At 39.2% G+C, this 27,881-nt stretch overlaps 2 protein-coding genes across 10 annotated transcripts in view; one reads left to right on the plus strand and one right to left on the minus strand.

Moving 5' to 3' along the window:
• The window catches only part of EIF5B (eukaryotic translation initiation factor 5B), a 37,649-nt gene extending 25,066 nt beyond the window's left edge, over nucleotides 1-12,583 (plus strand). For 6 of the 7 annotated variants that reach the window (XM_085557416.1, XM_021546723.3, XM_085557420.1 and 3 more), the window contains 12 exons: nucleotides 344-411; nucleotides 1,518-1,659; nucleotides 3,195-3,326; nucleotides 3,970-4,152; nucleotides 4,266-4,427; nucleotides 6,138-6,269; nucleotides 7,573-7,704; nucleotides 7,815-7,891; nucleotides 8,003-8,167; nucleotides 9,148-9,286; nucleotides 9,818-9,979; nucleotides 10,835-12,583. In XM_085557416.1, the coding sequence (XP_085413542.1) occupies nucleotides 344-411; nucleotides 1,518-1,659; nucleotides 3,195-3,326; nucleotides 3,970-4,152; nucleotides 4,266-4,427; nucleotides 6,138-6,269; nucleotides 7,573-7,704; nucleotides 7,815-7,891; nucleotides 8,003-8,167; nucleotides 9,148-9,286; nucleotides 9,818-9,979; nucleotides 10,835-10,942 (1,602 nt within the window). In that variant the 3' untranslated portion in view covers nucleotides 10,943-12,583. The remainder of the gene's footprint in view (nucleotides 1-343; nucleotides 412-1,517; nucleotides 1,660-3,194; nucleotides 3,327-3,969; nucleotides 4,153-4,265; nucleotides 4,428-6,137; nucleotides 6,270-7,572; nucleotides 7,705-7,814; nucleotides 7,892-8,002; nucleotides 8,168-9,147; nucleotides 9,287-9,817; nucleotides 9,980-10,834) is intronic. The other variant, XM_085557401.1, reaches the window with a different exon arrangement.
• A 2,140-nt stretch (nucleotides 12,584-14,723) lies between these two features.
• Nucleotides 14,724-27,881, minus strand: part of REV1 (REV1 DNA directed polymerase) — a 55,227-nt gene continuing 42,069 nt past the window's right edge. For all 3 annotated transcript variants that reach the window (XM_085557470.1, XM_021546718.4, XM_021546720.4), the window contains exons 15-23: nucleotides 27,369-27,471; nucleotides 25,679-25,835; nucleotides 25,102-25,304; nucleotides 23,305-23,538; nucleotides 19,175-19,283; nucleotides 17,951-18,162; nucleotides 17,623-17,782; nucleotides 16,663-16,765; nucleotides 14,724-15,146 (exon numbers count right to left, since the gene is read on the minus strand). In XM_085557470.1, coding sequence (XP_085413596.1) covers nucleotides 15,035-15,146; nucleotides 16,663-16,765; nucleotides 17,623-17,782; nucleotides 17,951-18,162; nucleotides 19,175-19,283; nucleotides 23,305-23,538; nucleotides 25,102-25,304; nucleotides 25,679-25,835; nucleotides 27,369-27,471 — 1,393 coding nt within the window. In that variant the 3' untranslated portion in view covers nucleotides 14,724-15,034. The remainder of the gene's footprint in view (nucleotides 15,147-16,662; nucleotides 16,766-17,622; nucleotides 17,783-17,950; nucleotides 18,163-19,174; nucleotides 19,284-23,304; nucleotides 23,539-25,101; nucleotides 25,305-25,678; nucleotides 25,836-27,368; nucleotides 27,472-27,881) is intronic.

Genomic DNA, 27,881 nt, shown 5'->3' on the forward strand with positions numbered 1-27,881 from the left:
TTTGCTCAACTTAGTAAACCTGTAAATGTAGGGGAGAGAAGAAAATCATCAAGATAAGGGTGGTACATCTCAGTACCTAGAAATGGTTTTTCTTCTGTAGGCTGCCTTGTCTTACAGACTTCATCTTAGCTTGTGGCCGGTTGGCACCTGGAGGAATGTGCTGCATCACTTTTCTTAATGTTGAAATGACTGTTGACTGATTTGGTTTATAGAGGGTGCTAGCCTTAAAATATGTATCTGGATTTTTGAAGTGTAGGCTATCAGTAATGTTGCCAGCTCTTATTTTGTTCCTTTTTTTTTCTTGTGTGATCTCTACAAGATGTCTAATATTTTGAAATGTTAGTTTGACAGAGAGAACATAAAAATTCCAGGCATGCTGATAATCGACACTCCAGGACATGAGTCTTTCAGGTAACATTTTCTCATAATGTACTTCTCAGAACTGATGGCAAAAGCATCTGGAGATACTCTTAGTCAAGTGTGGTCTTTGCTTAATTCATTATTTTGGTTCTCACTTGAAAAAAGTCCGACAAAACCAACTTAAAGTAGAGGAATTAAGTGGATTTGCTTCATTTGCAGGTGCTTTTTATATCTGGTTAATTGCTGGCCTTTTATAGCTGATTAATTTTCTGTCTTCGTGCCAATTGAGCCATGAATATCTGAAAAAGCATGTAAATAAATAGTTAGTGTAAGAGGAAAGATGGAAGCAGGAAGCTAGCTGGAGGAAAAAGGTGAGGATTTCAGGTGACTTAAGTACTCTGCTATGAAAAATTAAATTTATTTTCCTAGACTCTCATTCATAGTGTCCCAGTTATGGTAACTGAGTTTGTAAGACTGGAAGTTACTAATTATCCAAGTCATCTGAGTCTTAGCAGAGATCAAATGTATTCGAGGAACACCAGGGCAGACAGGCAAGCCACTAAATCAGCTTGACATACATAACTGAACTTACTGAGATCTTGGGTGAAATCTCGAAACAGAAGGATTAAGACTTTGATGTGGCATTTTTCAGTAAAAACCTTTGAAGGCATTGGATTGGTAATGTTCAGATCAATACCTTGGCATAGTACCTCTTACAGTTCTCCATCTTCTAGCCAGGTTTTGTTTGGCAACAAAGATGTGATAGTCTCTTTACCTTGTATTGTATAAAATCATGATAGTGTTTATGCAGTAGTATATTAAAAAAGTCTTGTTCAGGTTTTACACTCCTGCATTTCACTTTAACTGTCTCAATTGTTGCTCAGAAAATGATCAGAATATATCTTACATTGTAAAAATATATAATAATATGAAAACTTTGAGGGTAATAATTTCTTAGTTTTGCTTACACATTCTTTAATGTATTTTGTTAAACGAAAATTACAAATTGCCATTTGAACAGTTTACATTTTTGAAGGGAAATAACTGATGAGCTTTAGCTTTGTTTGTCAGTGTAAGTTTGACCTTGTACTTGGTGTTTTTATAAAGGTTCTGTTCCTAAAGGACTGATTTTTCTTTTCTGTGTTTTAATGTCACAGCAATCTAAGAAATAGAGGAAGCTCTCTTTGTGATATTGCTATACTTGTAGTTGACATCATGCATGGTTTGGAACCACAGACAATTGAATCAATAAATCTGTTGAAATCAAAGAAATGCCCCTTTATAGTAGCTCTCAACAAGGTAGGATAGATTTTTATCCTAATAGTATATTCCTCCACTCTAATGCTGCATTTGGCATTTTACAATTTTCTGTTTTCTTCCTTGAACTGGAATTGTTTTGTGTAAAATCTAAAGGGGTGGTTCTTGGATCCTGTGTGTTGCATTTTTCTGTATCCTTGATACCACAATGGCTCTATGGGAGCTTTGCAGAACAATCAGAATTTCTTGGAGTCCTGACTGGAAAATTTTGTTGCCTTATGTAACTTTTGTATATGATTCATACTTCTGGAAGTTGTACTTCAGTTGTGGGGGTTTTTTCCCTTGTGCCTACTTATATAGATTTATGTGCATTTTCTGATAAAATTCCAACACAAGCTTCAGATTGATGAGTCATACTTCAGCCACTGATACTGGTCAGTTTGACTTAAAGACAAGCTGACTTTAGGCCATGGAGCAGTAATGTTGATCACTGGTGCGAAGTGTTTTGGGCTTTGCTATATTAGATGGAAAATCAGCCAGTTATTTTCTGCCCTGTTTTTAGAAATCCTATGCATGAGAAATTATGCTGCCTGTTTGTGATGACTCAATGAATTATTTTATATATATATGGAAATTACTTATGTCCAATGACTTTGGAAGTCATCTGACATGCTGAAGGAGAGCTGTCAGAAGGCTATTCATGTGCATTGTACAAATTGCAATATACTTCAAAAATGAAAGGAGCATTAAGATTGAAGGTGGTTGGAATTGAGGAGGCCATTATCTCATTGCCAAAACCAGCTACGTTTTGAAAGAATGCAGCCTCTTGGATGGAGAGGTGTCCAGGCCTTATGGCAGAGAAGTAGAGAGTTCCCTCTTGGTCAAAGACCTGACTCTCGTTGGCATGAAAGGCCTACAGTAAGCCTGAAATTAAATAGCTAAGAGCTCTTGCATTTTCTCTTGCATTTTAAGTTATAGTTGTATTATTTCACCTGGTTATAATAAGATGTAGCTTTGATTTTTGGGCTAAGTCTGATTTTTGTAGATTTTTGGGCTGAGTCTGTCCTGCTTTGGCAGCTATTGTGAGGAAATGTTTCTGAAATAGTTGTCTTTGAACAACCCCACTCTGGTGCCTTCTCTGTAGCAACATGGGAAGGGGTCCATATTTACCAGTAAATTTTAGAAGTTTTGTAAAACCGGTGTAGTCTCTATTCAGGAAAAACCACAAACACCTCTGTGGTTTTGGGATTTTTTTGTATGTATGTGAATCTATAAACAGGTCTCTTCTAATGTTTTATTTTAATTTTGATGTCATTTATTCATATAAACTTTTTCCATATGAAAAAGATTACTATAGCTTGAATTTTTGAAATCTGAAGTAATATTGCTATTCTATAATACTGCCTGACATAAACAGAGCTAAATATAGCAGCTAAAGAACACTTTAATTTGATTACTGGAGCAGATAGATGGCTCGCTGAGTTGGTTAATAAAGTATTTCTCACTGATGATGTGGCATAAGCATAAAGACACTTCTTAGTAAACTGCATAAGTTGACATACTGTTGTATTTTCAAGATTGATAGGTTATATGACTGGAAAAAAAGTCCAGATACAGATGTAGCTATCACCTTAAAGAAGCAGAAAAAAAATACAAAAGATGAATTTGAAGAACGTGCAAAAGCTATCATAGTGGAATTTGCAAAACAGGTAGGTGGAATATTCAAGGTTCTTTGCTTAAAAGTGGTAGTAAAGAGGGGTGGGTGTGTGGTGTGATTTGTTTTGGGTTAATGGGTGGTTTTTGTTTTGTTTTTTCCCTTTCTTCAAAACAACTTGGAATATCAAGAAAATTGTTGCATCTCTTCTGACACATTGGTATTAATCTCTCATAAACCAAACTTTGTTGTTTTTGCATTTTGCATAATTTTAATTGCTCCATCTTTACTGCTGGTTTGGAGAAAAATAGCTAATTGCTGTGCATGGTCAATGGAGTCATGAATAGCAGATGAAGTTTTATGTTACTGTTCTCTTTCTTTGGGAATAGCCTGAGAGAATCCCATCTGTGTCTTTCTCTTGGATGCTGGCAGGGTATGAATCACATCAGTTCTGGGAGCTTCCTCTGTTGGTGACATACAATGCTGTCTAGAAGCTAGATGGGGTAATTAGCTTTGTAGAATTATCCCACACTGTTTCCAAGTGTGGATTGAGGCTTCATGTTCCATAGCATTCTGTCAGTAATAGTGTTGGCTTTTTAAATTGGGATTTTAAAAATGTAGTGGTATTTGCCTGGGGTTGAATGTTACTGTCAATGCTGATGTGCTTTTCCCTATTTAACTGTTAATCCTGATTCCAGGGCTTGAACGCTGCCTTGTTTTATGAGAATAAGGATCCCCGCACTTTTGTTTCTCTTGTACCTACCTCTGCTCACACAGGGGATGGCATGGGAAGTCTGATAGCTCTTCTTGTTGAGCTGACACAAACCATGCTGACCAAGAGACTGGCTGAGTGTCAGGAGCTGAGAGCTCAAGTCATGGAGGTAATACAGAAACTCTTTCTTGAAATTTGTATAGAACTTTCTCCCTTCCCTGCATCCTTCCTTCTGTTTGAAGTGCTTAAATAGGAAGTGACTTTTTTTCCCCTTTCATTCAGGTTAAAGCACTTCCAGGCATGGGCACTACCATAGATGTTATTCTGATTAATGGACGTCTGAGAGAAGGAGACACCATTATTGTTCCTGGGGTAGAAGGTCCTATTGTGACTCAGATTAGAGGTCTGCTGCTGCCTCCTCCTATGAAGGAGCTACGAGTTAAGGTATGGCAGCTGGTTACTGTACTGACATTTAGAACCAGGAAAAAACTAAATCAAGCTTTATAAAAAGATAATGTACTAGAATGTGGTTATATTAAAGGGGGCTTTAAGGAGGATGCAGGGGACATCTGGTGTCTTTTGTGCAAATGTTCTTGTATGTTCCTGTTGGGGTGTGGTCACAGCAGTGGCAGGGAGGACAATCAAGGAATTACCTTGCAAGGAGGATTAGGGTGTGTGTGCTTTAATAAGAGATTCAAGTATGTGGCTACATGTGAGAGGGAGATACTCATCCTAAATGGAAACTGGAGTGTACTGGTACAGTGGCTTCTGAGTTAAAGTTATAATGTAGAAAATATGGAAGTGGTTTTTTTAGTAACAAAAACCATATGCATTTATGTTTGAGAAAAGTGAACGCATGAGTTTCTAAGGCTGATTGGTGAGTGGCAGTGACCAGGACTTCTGCAGAATCTGCAGCATCTTGGTGTTTTCAGGAGCTGTAGGTTCTGCTGCCTTAGTCCTATTAGCCTTAGCTCTGAATTTGAAATCTTCCTGCATGGCATTATATAAAACGAGGAGTTGACGCAGAATCAAAAGGCTGAAAAAAAAAAAAAATGTATATTAAAACTAATGCATGCAATTCAAAGATGATGAAAAGAGCCGTTCTGATGTTTCCTGTTTAAAAGGGAAGGAATAAATATCTGCACAGACTTGTTTTAAGGCAAAGAAAACCAAATAGATAAAGTAGGTGAATGTAATAGGATAGGCCTTTCAGGTTAGGGAACCTGAGCTGGGGAAGTAAACCTAGCATAGCTATTAGGCTCTTTTGAGGCAGGCAGTGAAGATGCATTTTAATTCAACTCATTCATTTGGAATTGTCATCCTTGAAATAAGACTCAAATTTTTGGGGTGGAGGGCTAAAGGATAGAGGTTTGGAGGAACAAAGTGCTTATTGAGGAAGGAAGCTGCCTTGCAGTTTTAAGAAAAGGGTGGGACATCTAAATAAAAGAAATTAAGAAACAAACCAGAAAATCCTTCCAACATCAGTTTAAAGATCTTCAGAAATAACTGGTTTTGTTATGTCTTAGAGCCATGCTCTGAGTGGAGATCTTTGAGGTTCCCCTAGATTAAAGTCCCCCGGGATCCAAGGAGAAGTTCCTTCCCTCTGCCCGCCTCACCCCACTGCCCAGCTGGCCGGGCTCCACAGAGGTTTTATCCCTGTGGATTTGAGGGAGAGATGCAGCACTAGATGGGGAGAGAACCTGGGAAATTGAACACGAAATTATGCACTGGACAAGGCTGGATGGCCTCCAGTGGGAGAGTAAGACAGCCTTTCCTGCAGAGAGGCTTGAACTGTGTGTCAGCTAAGCCTTAGTGTTTTTGTTAAGCTGTTGGCATCTTCCCATCACTTGCCTATGTGGCTGAATTTGTGGGGTTTTATTAGTGATTAGCTGCCTATTGTTGCTTGCTTTTTACTACTCTATGTTCCTTTCGGCCCCCTTCTCTGCTTTTAGAAGATTTCCCTGTGCGCTGCCCACCTTGGCAGAGGTGCAGGGGGTATCTGAAGGGAGAGGAGCAGGAGGACTGAAACATGCAAGTGCAAAGTGAAGATGATCATGATCAAAGTAGGGAGCTGCTGCACTTCACTGCTCTCTGCTGTGTTCTTCAGCTGCTCTGCGCAGAACCCTTTGCTAGTGTGTATATTCTCTTTTTCAGAACCAGTATGAAAAGCACAAAGAGGTTGTTGCTGCTCAAGGCGTGAAGATTCTTGGGAAAGATTTGGAAAAAACCTTGGCTGGTTTGCCATTGCTTGTAGCTCATAAAGAGGATGAAGTCCCAGTTCTCAAGGTGAGGTGGGTGATGTTGAACACACTGAGGGTAACTTGAGCTTTCTGGTAATGAAACTCAAATGTTGAGAGCTCAGTTTGCAAATAACTGGGTTTTTTGGTGTTTTAAAAACTGTTCCAGTAACATGTTTTAGCCTTGTGCCCATGTGACACTTTGGTGGTGTGATGTTTTTAGTATCTTGAGCATTAGTTTTTTTCCTGGTGTTTTGCTGGGGTGTCTCTGCTGCTAGAATAAGGTTTGAAAACAAGTATCATGGCATAGTTTGACTCTGTTAATTACTGATTTGGTATTTGTAGTAATTTATGGATGTATTCTAATCAAATTATATTAGGTACATATATACTAGTGGAGTTCTGTAAACTCCTAATTGCAATACTAATTTAAGACTTTTGCAATAAATTTATTTTGTGACTTGCATGTTAAAAATGGTAGAGAAAAGGATGTAGCTATCCTAAACTCAAAACTGCTGTTTTGCCTTCTCCAAAGGCAGGAAGTTAGTTTGCTAATTTACTTTTAATTTACACGTTGCCAATTTACACATTGCTAATTTACTTTTAATCATAGTCTTCCTTTAGTTTTCTGTCTACTTACTTGTGCCTTCGAAGGGAGATTGAACTTTTGGGATGTCCAGTCATACACCTTGTTGCTGGGTCTGTATGAATATTTACTTCAAGTGTACTACTGGTAGTAGATACACAATGGCTAAAAAGTCAATGGCAAAACCCATTCATCTGCCAGAGGAAGAGACTTGAGTGTTTGAGGTTAGAAGGCATAGGCTCTGAAAAATGTGGCTTTTTCACTTCTCTAAAAGCAACACGTTGGCTTTGCTGCTCTTGCATCCTGTTTGGTACCCAGGCCTAAAGAGTATTCAGGACCCTTTCCAGCTCGTGGTTTTAGACGTCGGCTTTTGTCATTGATCCTCAGGCAGCTGAAGGCATTGCCACACAGTGTGGGCCATGTGTTTGCTCAGCCTTGCCAACAGAAACTTGTGCTGGGGAAAGAGATGTGTAGTCTGCAGAGAAATGTTACCAGCTCTGAAGGTGGGCATCTGCTCAGTTTCATATGATCATCTTCCTACAGAATCCTCAGGTCTAGTTCAGCTCGGGCTTTTCTAATGCTAGAAACAGTCAGTGTCTCACAGGCTGTTTATGATTTACACTGCAGTTGTGTCACTTGGGACCTATCACCATGGCTCTTGCATGTTTTCAGCAACTCATGAACAGGAAGATTTTGTACCCTGAGGCATAAATAGCAAGAGAACTAAAATTTGCTTTTTTCTCTCCTGTTTTTTTTTTCCCTAAAGGATGAACTAATACATGAACTGAAGCAAACACTGAATGCAATCAAATTAGAAGAGAAAGGTGTTTATGTCCAGGCTTCTACTCTAGGCTCTTTAGAGGCATTACTTGAATTTCTTAAAACATCAGAAGTGCCAGTAAGTACTACTTGTGCTTTGTCTGATGCCATTGATTCTGTGTTTATTCAGTAAATGTTTCCTTTTCACTCAGAGATTAGTAACTTGATTTTTGTGGTTTTCTTCAACAGTATTCAGGAATTAATATAGGTCCTGTCCATAAAAAAGATGTTATGAAGGCATCAGTTATGCTGGAGCATGACCCACAGTAAGTAGCTTTGCTTTACTGTGCTGATAAATGTGCAGTGGTGCTGCAGGCAGGCCTGGCCTGCTCTGGGTCTGTGGTGAGCCTGCTGAGCTGTTGGGCTGTTCCCTGCAGGTACGCCGTCATTCTGGCATTCGATGTGAGGATTGAACGTGACGCACAGGAGATGGCTGATAGCTTAGGAGTTCGGATATTTAGTGCTGAAATAATTTATCACTTATTTGATGCCTTCACAAAATACAGACAAGATTACAAAAAACAGAAACAAGAGGAATTCAAGTAAGTATGAGCAGTTGTGTTCTGGATGTTTTCCAAATGAATGTCTCTCTTACTTTAGTATAAATGAAGCTGCATTTAACGACTTGTTTCTTTATTACTTAGCATTTGGTTATGATGGAAAGGGAGGAGAGGAGGAAAATGGTAGGACAATAAATTGATAGTTTTCAAGAATTCAGTGCTCCAGTCTAATTGTTTAGATCTGGATTAGGCTTACTAGGGTGAGAGCTGTGAAAGTTGTGCAGCAGATGCAGGATTCAGCTAAAACTGTTGTATAATATGGAGTGTTTTATTACAGTTTGCTTTCTATACTTGGCTTCTCTTCCTGGATTGTGGCAGATGAGTTAGTCTTGCAGAGTTAAAAAAAAAACAAAACTAAAAGGATTTGGATTCTGTTGTTTCATATTCATGTGATCCCAGTCTAGAGGGCTTAATTCTGACTGCAGTAACATGAATATGTAATCATTCAAGGATTTATAGGGACCCAAAATTAATTTTTGGAATCATGTGTCATTGGGTGGCCTTCAGTAAAATAAGGACCGTCAAAATAAATGAAAATGTATTTTGTTTCATATTGATCCCAACTTGAGTTTGTTTAGCTCAGCTTTTAAATGTGTTTGTTCATTTGGCAAAAAAAAAACCACCTTGAAATTCTGGAGTTCAGGCAGTAGTATTTATATTCCTGCGTTCCTGTGAGGCTGTAAAATTACTACTACTCCTTTGGTCTTGGTCGAAGTTGAGTGCTCAAGCCTGTCAAATTAAAATCCATGCCAGGCATGAATGATTATTGCTCCTTGTAGTTCTTGAAGAACAGGTATGGACTAGAATTAGCAATATTGGAAATTAGTTTTTTTTTCCCTGCTTTTCTCCAAGTAACACTCCTAGAATAAATGTCCAAAAAGTGTGGGGGAAGGCAGAACTGTTAATGTTACATCCATCATTCCAGTGTATCTTTCAAAGTGCCTTTTCTTGTCATCTTCCAGGCATATAGCAGTGTTTCCATGCAAGTTGAAAATACTCCCTCAGTTCATTTTCAATTCTCGTGACCCAATAGTGATGGGTGTCGTGGTGGAGGCCGGCCAGGTGAAGCAGGGGACTCCCATGTGTGTACCTAGCAAAAATGTAAGTAAGGGCTCTTCCCACTGCATGTTTGATCCAGCTGGTAGTTCCTGGGATGATGCACCATAGAGTGCTTGCATGCATTTCCTCAGTGCAGAGATTGCGGGTAGGAGATGAGGGTCAGACTTGCAGATCGAGTCTTTCTTCTGGTGCTCAAATATCTCACTGCTTTCTGCCAGAAGAGTTGAGCCCTGGAGCGGGGCACAGGAGGTGTGGCTGGAGGGCACCTGCTGGTTCTGTGCTCTACTACTGAGTAATGGGCAAAATTGTCCTACCTGGTAGCTAAAAAAAGGGGACAACCGACTCTTGAGATTTTAAGGGCCAACCAGCTGATACACCAGATGAGCTGTTGGTGTCCCTGCCCTTTTTGGGACGGAGCACTTGCTGTGCTGTGTGTTTGGCTTGCCTGTGCTGAGGCAGCAGCTCTGCCAGTGCTGCACTTCCTGCAAGTCTGTACCTACAGAGAGGAGTTTAGAGAAGGGTGTGTGCACAGAGGTTTGGTGGATGTGTTACAGCTGCTTCATTGTATTACAGTTTGTTGAAATTGGAATAGTTACAAGTATTGAAATAAACCACAAACCAGTGGATGTTGCAAAGAAAGGCCAAGAAGTTTGTGTTAAAATAGAACCTATTCCTGGGGAATCACCTAAAATGTATGGACGACATTTTGAAGCAACAGATATCCTCGTCAGCAAGGTAAGAGCAGTCTGCATTTGTGGAGAGGGCTTAGGACAGAGTGGCAGCTTGCTTCAAGTGGAAATGTAGCATGAAGCATCAGAAATGGGAGGAGCCTTCTGTCACAGACTGACATGAACTTGGCAGGGTGTGTGTGTGCATCGTGCAGCCCAAGTTTCTGGAGCCGTGGTTTGAGGTCTATAGTGGTGCCTCCGCAGAGGCTTAAAGGAAAGGTGCTGTGGCTGCAAAGACTTTGCAGCTCAGAGCACCTGAGAGGGCAAAATGCCACACTCACTATTTGCCAACTGTTTGTACAGGGAGCTCAGCAGTCCTCCAGGGCACCACAGCCTGTGCTTGGAATGGCACAACAAATAGTGATCCTCCAGTTGCTCTGACTGTGTGGCACTGGGCTTGAATGAGATGATCCTTTGCTCTGTCTTTCGCTGTTGGAAGTAAAGCCAGAGCTCTCCACCTTCCCAACTGCTTTAGCACCATGTCATAGGACACCTCCTGCCACACATGTGTCAGGGATGTATGCCCACCAATGAAGGGCAAGTAGGGCTTGGGAGAGGGACAGGCTGGGATTGCTGGTCCTTAGGCCCTGGTGGAAGCAGGAGACCTCTCCAGTTCTTGCCTTGCAGCATAAGGTGTGGGATGGTCTGTCCAGCTGCAGCCCCTCTAGACAAGGGACATGGTGTGAGGAGAAATGAAGGAAAACAAATAAAGTGCGTAATTCAGCTAATCGGTAGCAAATGGGGGCTTAGAATGAGTGTACCTGGTGTGCAGACTGTCTTTTCTTCAGAATAACTGTTTCCAGTGTGCTGAAAGCTGTTGTTAATTCCTCTGTGTTTCTGACGGGTTTGTCTTGTGTTACAGATCAGCCGTCAGTCCATTGATGCTCTGAAGGACTGGTTCAGGGATGAGATGCAGAAGTCTGACTGGCAGCTTATAGTAGAACTGAAGAAAGTGTTTGAAATCATCTAGATAACTTCTACAGCAATGGGGAGGCAGGAATAAACGCACTCTTCCTGTTACTAAAAAAGTTACCAACAAAGTCCTATATTGAAGACAGTGTTGGATATATGTTTGGGAGGAAAATATGTGGATAAAATGTTTTCCATGAGAAACCAAGAAATTTACACTGGTTTGACAGTGGTCAATTTACATGTTCCCATGGTTCCAATGTGCCTGTTCACCTCTCCTATTACCCTTCCTAATACTGGCTGCTGTTTTAAAGTTTGCCCTTCCCTCTCTTACACCTTCCTTCCACCCTTTCTCCCTCCTTCTCTCCAAAATAAAATAAATTGAATTTTTATTACAGAACTAAAGCTCTTTCACTTTTATACTGATGAGAGCAGTACTGCAGTATCTGATTAACCAAGCTTCTGCAGACTTTGTGATTCTCAGAACATTTTTGATGTAAGAAATACTTCTTTATTTATGCATACCTCTTGACTTTCTTTTCCAACATTCTTCTGCTTTGTGCCTATAGAGTTTTTTAAAATAGAAAATTAGGCAATTGGGTATTTCTGTTTGCTTTGTGTGAAACAATGTTGTAAAGCATAGCTGCCCACCTTTTTCTGCTTGTACAGTTCATGGAAGTCAACCTGTAATCATTATAATGCAGAGCCACAAATAAAGGAGATGGACATAGCAGCCCATTTGTTTTACAGTTTGCTTCAGTAATCAAAATTTCTGTTCTTGGGCTGTGGTAAACGTGCAAAGGCCAGGCAGGGGTCCTCTTGCCTCTCTCTGCTCGGCAGAAGGGTGGAGGCTGTTCCAGCAAAGGCGTTTCCTTCTCAGAATCCACTTCCTGTGTGCTCAAGGCGGTGATGTCAGTGTTCCCGAGGCACAGGAGCGCAAGCCAGGTGTTTAGCACGGCACAACTCCCGGAGGAGCTCAGAGCTGCCATCTCTTCTCCAGCTGCTGCTCAGGGGTGTGAGCACCTGCCAACAGCTTCCAGCCCGGGAGCTGTGAACTTTGGCTGCTGCATCCCAGCTGTGGAGTCACCTGACAGCGTGGGTCTGAACTAGCTCCAGCGCGGATGTTTGTGATGACCTGGAGTCACTGTAATCCCAGGATTTTCCTACCCCCCCTGCCTCCCTGCCTGGAATGACAGCTTGAGGTATTCTTGCTGAGGCTGTCTCTGGGTAACTTGCAGCTCATGTTGATGGGAGCAAAACACTCTTCAGAAGCACAAGCTGAAACAAAAGCAAGGATTGTTTATGCAGCTGAGATTTTTAGCATTTAAGATACTTACAAGAGTTTAACGTTCAACATGCAGTTTGATCATATTTCTTCTGTCACTTGGATTATTTTTTGTGTTGGAAAAATCTGAATGTTATGATTGAGATTATGTAGACTCCATTGCAAAGGAACATTTAGTAACTTGCCTCCTTTGCAAATGGAATTTAACTTTCTGGATTTTTTTTTTGGTTACACTTTAAACTTGCCATTGAAAAGGAACTTTTCACTATGGTTGGTGTGTGGTGCAACTTCCCATCAGTGGGTGAACACAATGATCAGAGGGAGGAGACTGCATTTAATTGTTAAAATTTTATTTTGCAAACTATGCAATCATGAAAACTACACTAATAAAATGTTCTTAAGAACATAGATGTCTAAGAGTGTGGTCAACATTTTCTTCTTTGTTCTCCCAAATCCCTAAGGGTGTTCTTTGCACAGATATAGTCTCTGGGAAACAGATACGCTCCTTTGGCAGGCTCCTGTTGTGGAACTGAAAATAGCCTGACAGTTAATTAATGCTGAGTTCTTTTAAAGACGCCAATTTTAAACTGTCTGAGCGCCGGTTCCAAAACCAGGGCTGTACCTGAAACCTGACTGGTAAAATACCTGCTTGAGTTTCAGCAATACCTGCCTTGATGTGAGCAGTTGATGTGCTGGTTTTTCTAAACCAAGGCGAAGAGTACAAAGCAGGGACTGAAGGGGGCCCAAAAGACTCGACCTGGAAACTAATGGAAACTTAAGAGATCTTGGTTCAGACAATGCCCATCTCTCTAGACATGATGGTATCGATGACTGGATGCAGGGAAATGAGCACCATCAGGTGATCATTCACATGGATCACAGCCTGCTCAAGGTCTGTGCTGTCTCAGCCCTCCTTGTGCTGTGGGAGAAGCTCCGCTCCCACTGGCACCACTGGGGCCTGCCTTTGAGGATTGCTCTGTGCCTGTCGTACCAGGGGCCCAGCACAGGGCTCAGCACTGCAGCTGCCTCTCAGTGCAGAGCAAACGAGCTCCTGCCTTGACTCCTGGGGATCTTCCTCCTGCAGCCTGGCAGCTGCCTGTGCTGTGCTGAGCAAGCCCCAGGCCTTACTGCGGAGCTGGCCCCTCCCTCCCTGGGAGCAGAACCTCATGAGGTTCCCAGCACCTGCTGGGACCCTGGAAGCAGGAGCCCCCACCCTCTCAGCCCACCCTGAGTCATCAGAAACGTTCTGAGGCTGCACCGCCCCATCGCCCAGGTCCTTTACCAAGGTGATGAACAGGACTGGACCTGGTACTGGCTCTGGGTGCCACTTGGACCTGGCCTCTAACAGGAGTTTGTATCACTGACCACCACGCCCAGGGCCTGCCTGCCCAGTTTTCAGTAAACTTCTCTCTCTCCAGCCTGTACTTCATCAGCTTCTCCCTGAGGATGGTACAGGAGATTTAAGAAAAAGCTGTACTGATGTCATGGGAAGTGACATCTCCTTGCCCTTTCCTCAAACATCACCCAGCTGTAGAGGTTGGTACCTCTCCCAGTGTTTGGCAGGAGGAAGCCAAGGTCACACCCTAAAGCTAAAACCATGCTGCCACTGCTGTAAGCTGTGCTGCAGACAGGGATGTACCACACAGCTTTCTCTGCCCCAGCTGTACTGGCAGCTGCAGCTGCTCTGAGTGCAGCAGCTCCTGCCCTGTGCTAGGCAAGGTGCTTCCATTTAAATTACATTCCTGCTCTCAATTCTACACCCAGCATTATGTGGGATACTTCTCACCTCCCCCTATCATTTATTCAGAAGAGGTTCTTCTTACCAACTTGTTTTTTGTCAAGTGTTCTTCATTCTCTCCAGATCCCCCAACAGCCTTGTTGAACGTCTTGGGCCAAGTACAACTGTGTGAGGCTGGTGCACACCTGTGAAAAGCAGACTTGCCCGGAAAACGAACTGCCGGGATGCAAGCTCAGCCCCCAGGCAGGGACACAGTGATGGGATGGTTTATTTTGTCTCAGCCACTCCCTACAACCTGTTTTGTTATGCTGCATGAAGGAAATGCATGCCACAGGCTGGGGAGAACGGTAGTGTTTTACACGTGTCTCTATCTTGAGTAAGGGGCAGTGTAGAGGATGGGTGCAGGCTTGACCAATGCTCCGTGTTGGCTACTCCCTCCTCCTTACGGTGCTGCTTTTTGGGGTGACTTGCCTTCCTCCAGAAGCATGTGAAATGTGACAGGACACCCAAGGTCAGACAGCACCCAGGCTTCAGCTGACATCCCGTGTGTGCTTCAGGAGTGGCTGGGCCACCCTGGCTTGCATCTCTGAAGGATGAAACTGAAAATGAACTAATATTCTTCCCTCAGCTTAAAATCTGTAATAATATTAGTGGAGAAGAAACAAAAAGTGGCCAGGTGCCTGTACAGCAGCCTTCTCCATGTGTTGAGGCAGTGCCACTGTGTAAAACTTTGTGAAATGAATCAAAGCTGCAGCTTTAGTAAAAGGGGTTCACTATATTCAAACTGAAGCATCACAAAATAGAATCAGTACAAAAATATACATACAGTTCTTTATTAAACAACTGTAAACACTTCACTGTAAAAATCCATAAAACTTTATAAACAAACATTTTGTAAATAGATTCTATACTACAATAAAAGAATTTTAACACAATTATTTACATGCAATACTGACAAATTTGGCACTTTCTGAAAAGAAATGTACAAAACACTTTTTTGTTTAAAAAGAAATTTGAAATTATAAAAACTCAGGGCATTACTATCATGCACTTTGCAAATACCTCACAAGCACTTATGGCACAGCTAGCAGAGAGCTCCAGGCTCTCATCAAGCTCTTTACTTTACAAGTTCAGATAACTTTTAATGTGCTTCCATAAGTTTGTTGTAAAACTACCTGAACATTGTCAAGAATGAAGTCAAATGCCATATTCCAAACCGATTCCACAGATGACTGCATTAACCTGAAGAGGAAAAGGAAGAAGAGGCTGAAAATTACCATTACAGAACCAGTCCTTTTTACAATAATTTTTGGTCTTCACACTGGAAAACAAGATCACAACAGTTCCCCACAAATGGAATTTTGTTTCAGTCCTGGTAAAGCCCTCCCTCTCTACTTAAACACACCAAGCCTTACTTAAGTGTGAGCAGTGTCACAGCAGCTTGTGAATGCTGGCATATGGCAGTGGTGTGAGCCTGTGAATTAAGTAGTGTGTGACCTTCCACCAACTGCCTACTGAAGACCAGAAATGGCAAGCTTCTGAATCCTGATCTTTACTTGCTCATCCCAAGACAATATTTCTCTATTTCCAACAAATACCAAGTGCAGTCAACACATTTAAATAATAGGGTTTGGGGCACTATATTATTTTTATGCTAATTTTTTATTTTTTATATTTATTGCTAAAAACAAAATCCACAGAGAACTGTGAGTTCTCCCTATGATGCGAGTTACTCTTATGATCAGCAGCTACAAGAAGTGTATGAAGGAACTGCCCAAGGAAAACAAAGCAGCTCTGCACTCAGTCTCCCTTCTAGATCCCTGTAGTGCAGGGGAGCAGAGGATTCCTACACTCAGAGCTCTGGAGGGAGAGTGTGAGCCCTTTGGAGAGACCCACTGCCATCAGTGCCGATCCAACATGCAGGGATCAGGAATGGGACATTCTGACAATTCTGAATTTATAAAGAATTTACTATACAGATTTCATGAAAAAGTTCATTGCACAGTGTACTGTGCATTTTCCAGGGCCTAAAGATATCTCATAATACAAAAGCCCAGTGAACTTCCTACACTTCTGTAGTCTTTTTGGTGTTGACTCATTTTGTGAAACATATTTTGCAGATCTAAAACCTAGAAAACTGAGCCCCATGGTTAACCTTTAGTTAGTAATCAAGTCATAAATTAATTAAAACCTCATAAACTCATGGGAAGAGTAATAGGAGCACAATTACAAAGTAACAGGAATGCATTTAAAGGCTGGAGGTGAGAAAGAATCTGGATACAGCAAGAGAATGAAATCTGGTCAAGAGATACCATGAAAAAATGAACAAAAACAGGATGAAGAAAAGGGACAATGCTGATGAAAACTACAATCTTTGTCTCAAAATCGTTGCCCAGAGGGGCTGTGGATTCCCCATCCCTGGAAGTGTTCAAGGCCAGGCTGGATGGAGCTCTGAGCAACCTGGTCTAGTGGAAGAAGTCCCCGCCCATGACAGGGGAGTCGGGCCTGGGTGACCCGTAGGCTCCTTTTCAATCCAAAGCATTCTGTGATTCTATGAATTACTACTAAATATTACTCTTACATTTTTCACAAATTACCTATTTTAATGCTCCAACTCCTTCCCTCAACCCCAGTTTTCAAGCTTAAAACCATTCATCAGTGGAATGTCTAATGGGTTAATGGGCTCACAATGCAGCATCTAGTGTATAGATTCTAACAGAAATAGTCTGAAGTTCACAAATACTAGCAATTAAGTTACCTTTTCATGTACTTAACAACCAGATCTAACTTTTCTAAGTCTTTTTCTTCTATTAGATCAGTACAGTATTTCACAACCTGTAGAATGTCCTCTTCCATAGGATCTGTAATTAAAAAAAAAATTAAAAATCAGGTATTTTCTCTAAGTATACTTAGAATATAATCACGGAATAATGGGAATACAATAGAAAAAAATTCTGCAGTGTCAGCATATTAGGGGCCCACCTGACAATTTCTGTAGTCTCACACATCTTCCCAACATCAGAAGCTTTGCTCATAACAGGACTTCACGGTCCTGAAATGCCTGTCTTGTAGACATCTTTTTTTTCAGAAAGAACAACTGACAGCAAAGCTAACAGTAACCAAAGGGAAAGCAATGGCTGTTTTGAAACTCTTAGGAGAGTAACAATGTCTAGGGCAGGAAGGTCAAATTTCCCAAGGTTTTAAGGAGTTGCTATTTGTCTGACCTAATTCAAATCACAATTTAGCAAGAATATCACAGTTGCACAGTTTTTTTTATCTGGGGTTCTTCCCAGCATTTATTTTGACGATACCCCAAACCCTGCACTCCTTTGCCACTAAGAAGAGATCTTCACAAAAAAAAATGAATTCCCTTTCAAGAACTTTCATCTTAGTTGTTGCAATATGTTGGAAAAAGACAGTAAACCTCAGACACAAGTAAGATTGTGGCATAGGACAATGACCAGACACATGGCTTGAAGAGGGATCATGTTACTTTTCATGATGTTAAGCAAGACAGGGGAGCTGGCAAAGCCACAGAATAACAACTGGTAAAAAGAATCAAGTTCTTCCAAGACTGCTAAGGCAGTAAGACTTCAAGAGTACAAGTGAAAAATAAGCAGCAAAAGGAAAAGGGAAGGAGAAAGGAAGTACAAAAAGCCTACTCTAAGCAGCTTTCTTTGTGATGCACTGCAAGATCAGCCAGTGCGACATCCCGCACCTGAGATTGTCGTGATCCACTCTTTCAACAGCGTCTTCACATCGTTGAATTCCACAGCTCCAGCGAGGTTTGGGGCTTGTGGCCTGAACGAGCCTGGCTGCTGCTCCGTCTGCACAGCTGATGGGCCTGCAGAATCTGAAGTTGATGGAACTGCTTCTGCCTGTTCCAAACATGGAAGTGGATAATGCTCAGTCTTGACAAATATGGGAGCACCATATACATACAGAGGAAAATGTCAGTGAAGAATCCAGTAAAGAAAAATAGCAACCTGAACTCAGTCTAAAGAAGCAGACACAGCTTTACCAAAAGCTGTGCATGTTAGAAGTACCTGAGCAGCTGTTCCTTCTTGTTTCAAGAAGCCATCTATTAGCTTCTGTGGGCTTCCAGATGTAGCTGGCATGTTTTTTGCAGGACTACCAATAAGTTTGTTTTTTAAAGGACTCTTAATCTTTTTCACAGGACTGACTGGATTTTTTTTCTGTATTTTTTTCTTATTTTTCACAGTTGTATGCTTCAGGTGTAGCAAAGGATTTTTTGACACTGAAAAACACAAGAATAGTCAGTGGTCGATACATTTAAAATTTAATACTTTTTCATTGAAAGGGGGACTCTGTATCTCCCACAAAAATCTAATAATCAATTGAGAAAACACAGCCTAGATAAAGCAACTTGAATACACACACCATTTCAAATTGAAAAGGACTTTCAGTGTACGCAGAGGACACTCAGCTGTTCATAGGCTTTTTCATGTGAGCATTTCAGTACTTGAATGCTCACATTAAGCAGCTGGTGAAATCTGAATCTACTGGACAAACTGCCTCACCTCATTCAGAGCACTGTGTTATCCCACCAGTGTTATCAGCAAAGCCAGCAGTGTAAAGCCTCCACAATGCTTTTATCAGTTTATAAAGGAAATCTCTCATTCCATCATTCTCACATATCTGCATTAGTCCACTGGCTATGAAATCAGGGTGTGATTATAATTACAATGCAGTGTTTAACTGGCAATCAAGCCAATAACATTTACAACTTATTTTTATGACAAAGCATGTTCACAGGGAATTATTTCTTTCTACTGATTATAGAAAGGAGACCTGGATGATCAGCTCAGAGTAAACCCAGCTGACTATCAGACAGTCAGTGAGATGCAGTATATCTTTCTCGAGCTGCTCCAAAAAGCTGCCACTGCTACAGGTTTCAGGGAACCCTGAAAAGAGTTTAACTACCGTGTCTTGTGATTTAAAGTGCACTACTTTAAATCACAAGAGACATGAAGTTTGGATTCCATTTGACAAGTATATGGATGTGGGCGAGTTTAGTGCCACAAATTGAATTAATTACCAATTTGTGTAAAGCTGGGCACCTGTTTGCAAACTGAAACCACAGCTGGTGGTAACTGACTGTTAAAAATAAATACAGAAATTCAGTTGAACACAGCATCTTCAGAGAAGCTTTGGTTATATTTTGCAGTTTGTTACTTAGGGTTGCATAGCTGTTTGGGTAGCAAACAACTCCTATACCAGAAGACAACTGCACAACTACATATTCTCACCTAAAGTGTTAGCAGGCTGCTGCTCTGATTGCTTCTGCCTTTGATCATATGCATCTTTCAGCTCTGCTTGCAACTCAGCAGGTAGTGCAGAAAAAACCTCAGGGTCCACCTGAAGAATAACAGATTCATTTGATTATTTTAGCAGTGAGCAGCACCGTTTGCTTCCTTCTAGGTCATTCATATGAGAAAGGTATTTACATTTTATGCTAAGCAAAAATAAAGGAGATATAACTGAAATACTGTAAAACACACTGTACATTTTCTTTGTATATTTTAGTTTGTAAAACCAACAAAATGTACATTTAATATTACTCTATTTATTAAAATTACTATTATGAGCATATAATGCACTAACCATCTTTACCCACCTACTGATACCCAGTATAGCTGGTTAAGAGCAGGATTAAGCCTAACCCAGAGAGCATTCCCCCTTCAAATTCCAAAACATAAACCTTATGACTGACAGAATTTTGTTCCTCTTTTTCTTTTGATACTTCTAATTCCTGCAAGCTGCTATATAACTCAGAATATTCTTGGAAATGGTCTCAGTTCTTTAAGGACAGGAAAAGCCAAATCCAGCTATGTCATATTTTGAACTAGCACAAAAGGGTTTAATCTCCCACAGTTGACCACCACTTGCTTGACTGAGAAAAGCATAGTCCCTAGCAACTGTGCCAGGGACTTGGATTCTAATCAGGAAATAATTTGATGCCAATTGCCAGACACACTTATATGGACAAAATAAAATTTCTTGTATTATCAGTTATTTTTTCTCATTGCATGTCTGAAGTAGCACATCAGTGACAGACTCATCTTGTATTTGGAGTTTCCCATTACAACTAAACAGTGTTTTTAGCTCATAATCTTCAAAACCTAATTCAAAGCAAACCTATAGTTTAGTGGATAAATCTGCCAGTGGGAGAGTGCCCTTCATTTCACTGGTAAAATTCAGAGATGAGCAGAAACAACAAAAAATTGGTCAAAATGACAATTACTATTCTAAGAGTACAATGCAATTTCTATCATTATCTGAGATACTGTATATATTAATATCAATCTGGAAAGTTATTAAAATGTATCTCTTATTTTCAACAAAGATTTTTTTTTTTTTAAACCAAAACATGTATACTATGACAGGGAGGTACAGTGTGCTAGTCACACACATGATATCTAAATAATACAGATCATAAATATGAATGTGCTCTTACGGGTTAGAATTCACCAATTTAGCATAAGTTTGTTCCTTTCTCAGAACTCCATGAGTCAACATAAATTTTTCACCACAGAATATGCACTAATTGAAGAAGGAAACAGGAACAGCTCTGGCCTCAATTACCATATAGATTGTGCAGAACAAAGCACTATAGTGGAATGCAGCCAATTACATCACAGGTGTAAGTTATCTTTTTAAATACAACTTTTACTTCATAAAACATTTTTAAAAAGGTAATGCTCTCTGGTAAAGATTCAAGAGTCAAGGATTTGGAATGCTCTACATTGATACTGTTTTTGTGTACACCACTTAATTTGTGCAGAAACAATGCAATACATGAACTGGAAGCATTTTTGTTATTCCCCTATCACTGCTCACTCAGAGTGTAACATGGAAAAATTCAATTAGAGGAGCCATAAGTTGAATTCACATGAATTCTCCAATATAACTGGAGTTTCAGGTAACTGATTGTACAATGTCCTAACAATGTCATATCTGAAAGCTTTCACATTATGGAGAACCTTGGTTTTATAGTCATGGATGACCTCAGCACACAGCTATCAGTATTTCTGATGTGCTTACATCAGTTTCCTTAGGAGGAATCTGAACCACTTGAAGACACTGAAAGGATTAAATGAAAACCTGCCACCATCAATTAACACCATTATTACAAATTTCATCCATTTCTACGCATCTGTAATCTTTACTTTTTGCATCATGCTTCTGCAGGATCCAGGCTACAGAGATATACAGCTATTCTAAATTTTAAGATTACTTCAGCAACTGCTGGAAAGGAATGCAACCTATCTAGACCCCTTTCACAGGAGAAATTTACCCAACAAAGGAAACTTTTCACATGTTTTCTAATAAATAAATCAGTATCAGCCAATTAGCTTTGCACCTGATCATAAAATCTCAGCTCAGACAAAAGGAATGAAGAGCTGCAAAACAAACTTTATTAAGCTATAAAAAGACGGCAGGGCATAATCTACCTCTGATGTAAAGTTCTCATTTTGGAGTGCTTGGCAGTATTTCTATACCCAAAACCTATTACTACTCATTTCACTGCTTCACGGACCACAAAGTATATTTAAATGTTTGTATGCAGTCATAGCATATACACTACCACGAAGACTTCAAGAGAAAAAATGTGTCAAACTATTTAGAGTAAGATGATATTTTTGAATTAAATTAATGTCTGACTTTAACACAGAAAAAATTCCTCCTGTATTAATGAACTGGGTTTAGCATTTTTTTTTCTCACCACCAAGCCTACAGGAAGCTTTTCAACCATACTATTCTAGGTATGAAACTTGGACCTAACTCAGAAAATGAAAATTCTAAGTATTAGTCCTCTTTTTGCCAATAAAGAAAGCTGAAAGGCTTTCACAAAAAAATGTTGAGTATGAGCATAAGGCACTCTCAAATAGATAGTATAGATATCCTTGACAAATAAATAGAAAGTACTCAATTCTTCTTGAACTACATCTTCAAACAAAGAGGCTGCTCTACTAAGTTGTATTTTTGGATCAAGTAACCCGGTCACAAAATACATTAGTAGACAGAGACAGAAAAAACAGTGCAAAAAACCTAGGTCCTTTAAAGAAAACTTCAAAAAGTAATGCTGTTTTAAAAAATAACAATCAATTCTTGACTACCTAATTATTAGACAGATAAAGCATAAACAAACTAAAAGAATTTTTCTAGAAAGCCATATACAGTTACCATTTACTCTGAAAAACAGTACTGAGTGGCAAGCCAAGTGCAGAGGAGTGTACTTCAGAGCACAGCCTAATTTAACACACATCTTGCTTATGGACAGATGTAACTACAAAATTCAAAACAGCAGGGGCAGAGAGAACTCAGACATTATTTGCACACTAATCTATAGGGAAAACCAAACTTCGCAGTTCAGGAATAAAAACTGACACAACCGTTTCTGAACCAATAAACTTGAATCAAAGTGAGGAAATGTTAGTAAAAGAATAGACTACAATTTTTTTTTTTTTTTAAATAACAATTATGCATTCCTTATTTAGTGGAATTTCTACATTATTTTCCCTGGATTTTTTGTCAGCTAAGCAACATCATGCATTAGAAACAGCAACAGATCTCTATAAATGTGATTAAGTGGAATTACTTCATTTAAGAATAGCAAAGGTGCAATGAAACAGAAAAATAAAAACACTGCTCCATTTTAAATGATGCAGTGCAAGACAGTGTATCTCTGGGTAACCCAATCTTTGATTTTTAATTTTTTTTCTTTTAATTTTTACACTACATTTCTCAGCAACTTCTTTGGCTGAAGAGCAGACTAACAATTAGAAGCATTCTTACTGCTCCCTGTTGCCCTTTCAGGTCCCTATTTTGACAAACATCTTTGTTCTTTTCTCATCCTGGACATGCTGTATATTTCAAAGCTATGGAGATATGCACAAGCTTTAGCCATAGCTACCCTTCTCTCAGGAATGGGATACAAACAAACACATCTACAGAGAAGCTAGCAGAGGTTGGCTTTACCCCATCAGAACACACACTTAACCAGAGTCTCTTGTGACTTAGCTAGGCTGATTTTAAGACTGCTTCAGACTTACAGTTCAGTGTAACTCAGCTGCAATAGAGAAAAAAAGAGATTTACAGCCTGGATTGCAAAGCAGACCATATATGAGGGGGTTTTACATTAAACAAGAGCAAAAACATAGGCAAACTGATTACTATAATCTTCAATAAATATTACCAAACTATGTTTCTGACAGATAGTGTAACATTTAAAAACAGACTTTTAAAAGACATTAAAGGACCGTGAATGATTGATTGTGGGAAGTCATAGGTTCCAGTTAATGCTGTCTCAAGAAAGAGCTTCTAACTTCCTACAGATGAAAAGTAATTGTTTATTGATACCATGCAAACATCCTACCTGTGAGAAAGCTGGCAAGGCTATTACATTGATTCCCATATTGGTATTTGGTTCTTGGAGCTCTGGTATTTGTAAAAGCACTGTTCCAACTGGTTGTGACAGAAGTGCAGGGTTACATCCATTTATTGGCTCTTTTTTGCTCTCCCCGTAACTCTCTCCTTGCTGAATGGTGCAGAGTTGCTCTACTTGTTCTCGGAGATCAGGTGGCAGAGCTTCTAGCACAGACTTATCTAGCTACAAATACATAAAAGCTTTTAGATTTTTCGAAGGAATAGGTAAGAGCTATTTTAGTCAGAACATTAATTATACAGTTCCTGAATTTTACAAAATCTGCTACATATTACCCTGTGTAAGCAAACATCCTTAGGAACCTGAGAGTTACACTCTGCAGCAGTAAAATATCATTTAAGATTAAGCAGCTCAGTAAATATGAAGGCTCAGTTTTATCTTTTTATGATGACCAGTCTTTTTACCAAAAAACATAGACGGGTTTTCCTCTACAGCTACCTAATGATAAAGTAACCTGAATTCCGAGTTCAAATTATGCAGGCAACAGGTTGATATGAATGCTAAATTGGTGTCCAGCATAAAGCTGTAAAGCAATTAGTTTTTTTATACAGTTCTAGGTGCAACATTGTGAACTAAAACCCTACTTTCTATATATGCAGATGATGAATTAATGCAGGTTTGTTTTAGAAATCCTTTGTGTTCTATTGTAACATAGCTATGAAGTCTTACTCAGCAGAACTTAGAGGCAAACATTGGCATTTCTCTACATAGTTTTATTTAAATTTTACTTGTGAGAAAAATTATGCTTGTCAGTTGTATTCATTCAGTCACTAGTGGAGCTGTCATTGTATACACAGCAGCTTCTGGACACTGAGGGGTTATCTCAGTTGTTTCAAGTGAATAATTGATAGTAAGTAAAAGCTTATTTCATCATCCAACTCTGGCAAATCTGTCAGTATACGAACATATGTAATGTCAGTAAAGTAAAATAGTAATAGTATACAAACAGCAGTGTAGCACTAAGTCTCACCACTCCTTCCCAGCCCGGAATTTTTTATTACATTCCATATTATATTGTGCCATAAGGCCAGCAAAGTAGGAACTCTGCTGAACAGCTACTGTGTTTTCGCTTGTTTATACATATTCCTGCTACGGCAGCATCTGAGTGTACAGAGCTTTGCACTGTTCAGTCAAGTTACTTTTAGATCCTGAGCTGGCTTGGATATTGCATTATAGGAAAACGTTTCCTGCCAAAAGCATAATTTGCTTCTTAAAATGGATAAATACTTGAGAAAGCTGTTTAAAAAACATCAGAAATGCTTTTACAGATTTAAATGACAGACATTTAAATGACATTTTTACAGAAGAGCAAGTAAATCTGCTTATACCTAAAATACCTGCAGAAGTCTGTGCAGCTGTTTCATAGCAGACACTTCTAACAGAGTCTACTTGAACAGCATGTGGAGAGGGAATAATTAAGGCTGTCCCTTTGTTAAAACACAGCTAAAAAAAACTCCAAATTGCACAGAAATATTTTACTTAAATAAAGATTGTCCTCCTCCCATCTAAATAGTGGTATCCTGTACAAATGTTAAGTGTGCATCCTAACTTCAACATTATTTATTTTATTAAGGCAAAATATTTTTCATCAATAAGTTACTTACAGTGCACTATATTTTACTAGAACTCTTCTTATTTAAGAAGAGCTCCTTTTGGGTCTGTCCAAATAAAACAGACAATCCCAAGTTATTACAATATACTGCAGCTGTTTAATACTCTCAGGTTTACCTGTGAAGCAGATGGAACCTCAATACTCAAATTGAGCCTGGATTTTACACTGATAGGAGAATGCACACCATTCCACTTGACAGCAGACTCAGTGTTGTTGGCATTAGAATTGAGACCAGGTGTGACACTGGTACCACGAGATGGAAGGAAGGTGCACGTCCTTGAATTAGAAGATATTTCAAGGTCCATAGCAGCCAAAAATACTATACATATGGAAAGAAAATACAGAGTGATCATCTAATAGTTTAAAATACTCTGAAGATTCAAGACACAGGAAAAGGTATTTTCTAGCCTTATTTGAAGAGTTTACACAACAAATAGCACCATCATAACACCTTTTATTTCAAATTATACTCTGTTACTATTAACTAAAACAACTAAACCACAAAAAACCCAATTGGACTAATCCTGTACAAAGTTTTATTAATAGCATTTTCATTTGCAGCAGCAAACCCCACTCAGAAATTTTATGTTGCGTATTTTACACTGATATAATACTGAGTAAGTATTACAAAAGGTGATCTATGTTAGGGTCCTTCAGAACTGATCACACATGCTAAGTACAAAGCTTACTGACCTTCCTTAGGTTCTTCTTCTGAGTGTTTTTTTGCTTTCTGAACATGAAAAAGATCAACAACTGAATGTGATCCACCAGGTAAATGTCCAGATTGTACTGTTGAGAGAGCTGAAGTTGTTTTACTGATGGGAACTAGCTGCTGTACCTGTATTCCGACCTAAATCCAAAACATAAATGCATTCATTTAATGAAGTCTGAAATACATAAAATTAATTTAAAATTATGTAATTATATCATAATAACATTGCCTTCTTTGGAATTGCCTGCCTGTTGTGGCTGCAGGTAGGACAAATAAAAATATATTGAAATACACATAAACAGCCACTAAAAACATCCCAAACAAATCCCAGGATTACCCACCATAATCCAACAACTAAGAAATTACAAAGGTACTACCATCTTAACTTCCCTGATATAAAAAAGTGCTGTCAACAGGATTATTAAGCAATATGTTTTTTATGAAATTTCTTAGACACTAACAAATACAGAAATACTGACAAAATGTGGTTAGTATTAAATCTGGCTACCCAGCAATGCTTCTCCCCAGAGACAATCTATACTAAATCCACCACTTCAGTCTACAAATGAGAAAAATACTATTGTTTCACTTGTAAACACTGTTTCTGCAAAGTCTCACTGGATGAAAGTATTTTGGTAGAAATAGTTTTTTTTAGATGAGGTGTTCCTCATTTTTCCTGACATCCTAGTTTTTCATTTAACTTTTAAATACCCAATCAGCAGGGGTTCAAAACGTGTTTAATTAAGAATGCAGTGGTGCACTGTTATGAGTTTATTGCCAATCCTCCATAATTTAAAGAAACGAAACCTGACACTTAGAAAAAGTTATATATGGGACTCAGAAAGCATCAAGGAGCTACTGCATATATTTCTGCCAGGATTTCTTCTATAATTACATAGTAAGGACTTTGTTTATTAACACCTTCTTAGTTGCAATAATGGGATAAGATATTTAAAGTAAATATTTCCTCAACTCCAAGCCAGGGAGCTAACTTTGCAAGGCAACATTGTGAACCAAAACCCTACTTCTATATCTAGATGATGAATTAATGCAGGTTTGTTTTAGAAATCCTCTGTGTTCTACTGTAACTTTAACAAACCGATGTCAAAATAGCACCATCATGGGGTCACACTGCTATGACAAAACAACTGGGATGAGCAGGAGTTCTCAGATAAGCCATGAATCAAATGAGCCAGAAAACCACCTTCAAACAAAGGCCAAAACATGGGCTGGTAACTTTTCTTGCTCTAAAACTTGCAGTCTACAACAAAAGCTCCATTTTTGATTGGCATTACAAATTGTTAAATATTAGTTTACATTAGTTACACAATTAATGTATGGCAAAGGTTTACAGAAAATTCTAAGACAAAATTTACACATGCTGATAGAACTGTAGAAGATACAGTCTTCATCATCTCAGGATGTTTTAAGTTGTGCCTTAATTTATACCACAAAAAAAAAATTATTTTTTTTACATTTATTGCTTTGTAACCACATTTTTCAAAGGTTACAAAACACGATATAACTGCATACACTAATTTACATAAGCTTTGTATTATCTACACTTTTGCTTAAGTTTGGTTATCATCTACCATAAGGAATAGAAAATCCACAAAAGACAACGAAATAGGATGATAAAGAGAATGAATTTCAGTTTTCCCATGAACTCACCCCTCGCATATCAGATATATTCAGTTTCATTGTGTGAAACATGTTCAGAGTTTCCTTCCCAATTACTTTTGCACTGTCTGTTGCATGGTCTAGAGTCACAGTCCTAAAAAGAATAAACAAGTACGGTTAAAAAGCAAACTGTCACAAATCCTGAAGGCAAAAATTCTGTATTTGTTCTAGAGAGGACCTGAAAGACAGATCATAATTTCTTGGCATATAGAAATTGAACACTTTTTATTTGTCCTGTGGTTTCTTTTTAAAGGTAGTGAAAACTAAGCATGATCTACAGAAAAGTAAGAAAAGCAGAATATTTACTAACTGAACATTCTTGGTGTGCAGTCCACACATTAAAAGGTCAAATTTAGTATATATAAATATATATATATACATGCAATCTACTGAAGCCAGACAAAAAGTTTCACAAGAAGTTTACACTTTGCACAAAAACACACTCCTGCATTTTTGTCTTTCATTCAAGCTTGGTTCACAGAAAGTTTGGTCAGTATTATTTCA

Source organism: Lonchura striata, chromosome 1 (genome assembly GCF_050655825.1).
Source record: "Lonchura striata isolate lonStrDom1 chromosome 1, ASM5065582v1, whole genome shotgun sequence".
Lineage (NCBI taxonomy): Eukaryota > Metazoa > Chordata > Aves > Passeriformes > Estrildidae > Lonchura > Lonchura striata.